The following is a 4,541-nucleotide window of genomic DNA, read 5'->3' as shown; positions in this document are numbered from 1 at the left end:
CCCGAAAAAAAACATGAATACACTTTTTTCCCCAAAGATCAAGTTGTTTATTTTTAATAGCAAATTATAACACTGAGACTAATAGGCCAATTACTTGAGGCAGGGTTAAAGCTTGTCATGGTCTGACCCAGTGTCCTATATTTTATAGTTTCCCCAAGGGCGACGGGTGCAGTAACTGTCAGTGGCCAGCGGGGGCAGTAGTGTGTCACTCTCAGACTGAATTCCAGGGTTTGTGCTGCAGGTTCTATATTTTGTTTCTGCAGTGCGCAATGCGAAGTCCCATTAAACCGCCTGCTTGCCAAGACAGGGACTGCCTTTTACCAAACTGTTAATGCCGCGTTTTTTGGACAAAAGCGAGGAACTAAATCCGACAGTTGCACTTATGGACCACAGCTAATGAGCATCAGTGCTAAGCAACTGTAACAGTGGTATTCCCCTTTCTTTCCTGAAATACTGATATGTACTCCTGCAGGACATGTATACATGTTGGGCTGTAATCATAAAAGCAGCTTCGTCACAAACTAAATGGCTTTAATCAGCATGTTATCCTGCTCTGATAAAACTGTGAGGAAAGGCAAAGACAAGAAAAAGCATCTTCAGCTGGAGAGTGCTGAAGTTCCACTCTCCCCCCCCCTCACCCAACACATCCCCGTCCTCTCCGCCCACCGGCCCATCTCTCCACCGCTTACCCCCCGCCCCTCCGTCTCTGTCTCCTCCCCTTTCTCTCCTGGACTCCTCCTCCTCTCCCTCCCTCCCTCCCTCCCTCCTTCTGCCAGTGCTCTGTTGCGAGCGGAGCCCCAGAGCTTCGCCAGGCTATCGATCCCCGCTCTGCCAGCGCAGACGCAGCCCCCTCCGCTGCGTCACAGCCCTCCTCGGCCCGTATAAAAGCGGCGGCGGCAGCCGCAGTGGCAGCAGCGCGCGGGTAACAGCGGGCAGCCGGAGCCATGAGTTCCCTCCACCGCGACTCCTACTTCTCCTCCTCCTCCTCCTACAAGCGCCGCTACGCGGATGCCGGCCCCCGGGCAGCCCCGCGGTCCGCGTACGGGGTCCGCTCCTCCGCCCTCTTCTCGGCCGCCCCCCTCGGGGCGTCCCGCCCGGGCTCGGTGGAGCTGGAGCTGAGCCAGGCGGCGCAGGTCAGCTCGGAGTTCCGGGCGGTGCGGACGCAGGAGAAGGCCCAGCTGCAGGAGCTGAACGACCGCTTCGCCTGCTTCATCGACCGCGTGCGGCAGCTGGAGCAGCAGAACCGCGCGCTGGAGGCGGAGCTCCTGGTGCTGCGGAGGAGGCACGGCGAGCCCTCCCGCCTCCGGGCGCTCTACGAGCAGGAGGCGCGCCGGCTCCGGGCCGCCGTGGAGGAGGCGCGGGGCCAGAGGCAGGCGGCGCTTGGCCGGCGGGACCACCTGGAGGAGGCGCTGCGGGCCCTGCAGTCCCGCTGCGAGGAGGAGGTGCTGGGGCGGGAGGGCGCCGAGGGGAGGCTGGCGGAGGCGCGGAGGGAGGCGGGCGAGGCGGCGCTGGGCCGAGCCCAGGCCCAGGGGCGGGCCGACGCCCTCCTGGAGGAGCTGGCCTTCCTGAAGAGGCTCCACGAGGGCGAGGTGACCGAGCTGCAGGCCCAGGCCCACTACGGCGCCCAGGTCGCCGTGGAGACGGAGGCGGCCCGGCCCGACCTGTCCGGAGCGCTGCGCGACATCCGCGCCCAGTACGAGCGGCTGGCCGCCCGCAACCTGCAGTCGGCCGAGGACTGGTTCCGCAGCAAGGCGGGCGCGCTGGCGGAGGCGGCGGCCCACCGCGACGACGCGGCGAGGAGCTCGCGGGACGAGGCCGGGGAGCACCGGCGCCACCTGCAGGCCTGCGTGCTGGAGATCGACGCCTGCAGGGGCCTCAACCAGGCCCTGGAGAAGCAGCTGCAGGAGACCGAGGACAAGCAGAGCGCGGAGATCGCCGCCCTGCAGGTCAGTGCCCGTACTGCACGCCATTCCCCCAGATACAAATAATGACACATAATTCTGAATGTGTACTAATTCAGTTAAATATATATCACTGCAGGAATTAGGTACAAATAATGACGCATAATTCTGAATGTGTACTAAATCAGTTAAATATATATTTTTGCAAAGAAATGTAGAAATACAGATTAGAATGAATACTTTTACAGGTTTTAGCATCTCCTAGTCTGACAGTGTTGTGTGACTCAGCACTTTGAGTCATCTCAAACAGGTCACCTGCATGTCCTCAGCTGAACAGCGGTAATACAGTCAGACCTTCCATTGACCGAGAAGCTGCGTGTCATGCTGACTTTGAATTTAATATAAAAATGTGTTTGGTTTTCAGTACAGCCTGACTGTAGATTCATACTGCTGGAATATGTACAGTAGCCCTCCTAAATCCATCTCACTAGCAGTGGATTAGAGAGAGCTTAAGGAGGTAGAGAAAGAGAGAGTCAGTGTTTGTGACCCTCTGTTAATTTCACTGCCCAACATGGCAACACAGGCACACTCTGGTCTCTTACTTCATTTTTCGTGTTGTAAGTTTCAGTTTGGAATGACTGCTTTGTTTTTTCTGCCAATAATGCACCACTGAGTAGATTTCAGAGAGAGAAAAAAAGAGAAAGAAAGATAGAGAGAGAGAGCTCTGACGCAGAACTGTTCTCCTCTTAGAGTAAATGCTCTTTGGTCCCAGTAGGGTGGGTGGAGAAAGGTCAGGTGAGGTCAGACAGGGTCAAAGGTCAGGGATCCCGAGGCTGTCCTCATCTCTCCTCTCTTTGCAGGACACTATTGGCGAGATGGAGAGTGAGCTGAGAGCCACCAAGTCTGAAATGGCACGCTACCTGAGAGAGTACCAGGACCTCCTCAACGTCAAGATGGCCTTGGACATCGAGATCGCTGCTTACAGGTTTCAGATGTGCTCTCATTTTTTCAGCAAAAAAAAAAAAAAGATAAATTATCCATATTAAGGGAACATAAAACAATTTATGTGGATACTATTCGAATGAGCCTGAAGATGTAATCATTACAGATTTGCTTTATGTCAAAATAGTGAACCTGAAAATAGTGTCTCCTCCAATCCAAGGCCGTTTGTGTCTTTTTCCCATTATGACATCATCAATAATTGCCCTTCCAGGAAGCTGCTGGAGGGGGAGGAGACTCGCTTCAGTGTGGGCATGGCAGGGGGCGTGTCCAGCGTCTACTCTCACAGCATGTCAGTGGCCCCCTCCTTCAGCCGCTCCACTTTCACCGGCCTGGGCTCTGGCACCCCCTACCTGCTGAGCTCCAGACTGCTCAGCTCCTCCTTCTCCACTGAAGAGGTCATCTCGGCCAGCCACGCCCAGCAGGCTGAGGCCAGCCCCGCCCAGGAGGAGGAGGAGAAAGAGGAGGAGGAGGAGGAGAAAGAGGAAAAGGAGGAGAAAGAGGAAGAGGAGGCACAGGAAGGGGAGGAAGGTCTGTTCTGTTATTTGCCTAATAATTGTCACCAAATCATTAAAAGTTCAAGGCTCAGTAGACACAGACGTAAATCTGAAGGTTTACGACTGCAGTCATCCCTGCATACAGTAATAATATTCCTTTAATTTTTTTACTTGAAATGTTGCCATTCCCACCACATACACTGTTTTAATTTCTCTGGAGCTTAGAATACCCAAAATGGCTGACGTTATGACATGGCATGGCTTTCCATTTATTTAACAGGAGGTGATGAAGAAGGAGAAGAAGTAGAAAAGGAGGCTGAGGCAGAGGAAGAGGGGGATAAAAAAGGAGAAGAGGAGGCAGAGGGAGAGAAAGAAGGAGAAAGGGAGGAAGAAGGGGAGAAAGAAGGAGAAGTGGAGGTGGCGGAAGAGGGAGATAAAGAAGGAGAAGCACAGGATGAGGGAAAAGAGGAAGGAGAGGAAGAAGAGGGCGCTAAAGATGAGGGAGGAGAAGAGGCAGCTGAAGAAGTGGGGGAGGAAGAAGCAGGAGAGGAGGAGAAAGTGAAGAAGGGAGAAGTTGAAGAGGAGGAAGGAAAGGGGGAAGAGGAGAAGGAGGGGGAAAGCAGTGAGGCAGACACTAAAGGAGGAGAGGAGAAGGGAAAGGAAACAGAGGTGGAGCCACCAAAGGGAAAGGAGGAGGAGGAAAAGAAGAAAGAAGACAAGAAAGAAAAACCAAAGGAGAAGAAGAAGGAATAGACTGAAATCTCCCCTGCGTGAGCTCACAGACCAGCATAGCATCTCCCCAACAAGGCTAAATGAGCAAAACAAAAACCAAACGTAACAAACCGTTATATATCAAAACACCTGCAAAATGTAACCGCTTGCAAAGATCCTCAACTGCCGCAAAGATCTAGAGGGGGGATGTGTGCATTGCCACATGGTCTGTGTGCACGTGTGCGTGTGAGAGCATGAGCGCTTGCACACGATCGAACTTCACATCAGTTAGCTGTCGGAGCGGCAAAAAGTTTATCATTATTTTTGCATATGTTCAGAAAAGATTGTGTCTGAAACACAAGCTGTGATTCCTGCTCAAAGCTCAACGCTGCTCCACTCTTTCAGATTAAAATATATACATGCTCACCCAAAA

At 53.5% G+C, this 4,541-nt stretch overlaps 1 protein-coding gene across 1 annotated transcript; it reads left to right on the top strand.

The window, feature by feature from the left end:
- Window positions 1–787: 787 nt before the first annotated feature.
- On the top strand, window positions 788–4,541 carry LOC135239776 (neurofilament light polypeptide-like). Its single transcript, XM_064308727.1, has 4 exons — window positions 788–1,946; window positions 2,762–2,886; window positions 3,115–3,431; window positions 3,678–4,541. The coding sequence occupies exons 1-4, from the start codon at window positions 945–947 to the stop codon at window positions 4,148–4,150; spliced, it is 1,917 nt and encodes a 638-aa protein (XP_064164797.1). The 5' UTR covers window positions 788–944; the 3' UTR covers window positions 4,151–4,541.

This window comes from Anguilla rostrata, chromosome 14 (genome assembly GCF_018555375.3).
Source record: "Anguilla rostrata isolate EN2019 chromosome 14, ASM1855537v3, whole genome shotgun sequence".
Taxonomy (NCBI): Eukaryota; Metazoa; Chordata; class Actinopteri; order Anguilliformes; family Anguillidae; genus Anguilla; species Anguilla rostrata.
The sequence above is the reverse complement of the archived record's forward strand: the minus strand, read 5'-3'. Positions and strand labels throughout refer to the sequence as shown.

Bases quoted from the DNA above. Each gene is read 5' to 3' on its own strand.
- LOC135239776 (XM_064308727.1), top strand. From the start codon at position 945: ATGAGTTCCCTCCACCGCGACTCCTACTTCTCCTCCTCCTCCTCCTAC. The intron at 1,947-2,761 runs GTCAGTGCCCGT...CTCTCTTTGCAG, and splicing joins CGGAGATCGCCGCCCTGCAG to GACACTATTGGCGAGATGGA. The intron at 3,432-3,677 runs GTCTGTTCTGTT...TTTATTTAACAG, and splicing joins GGCACAGGAAGGGGAGGAAG to GAGGTGATGAAGAAGGAGAA.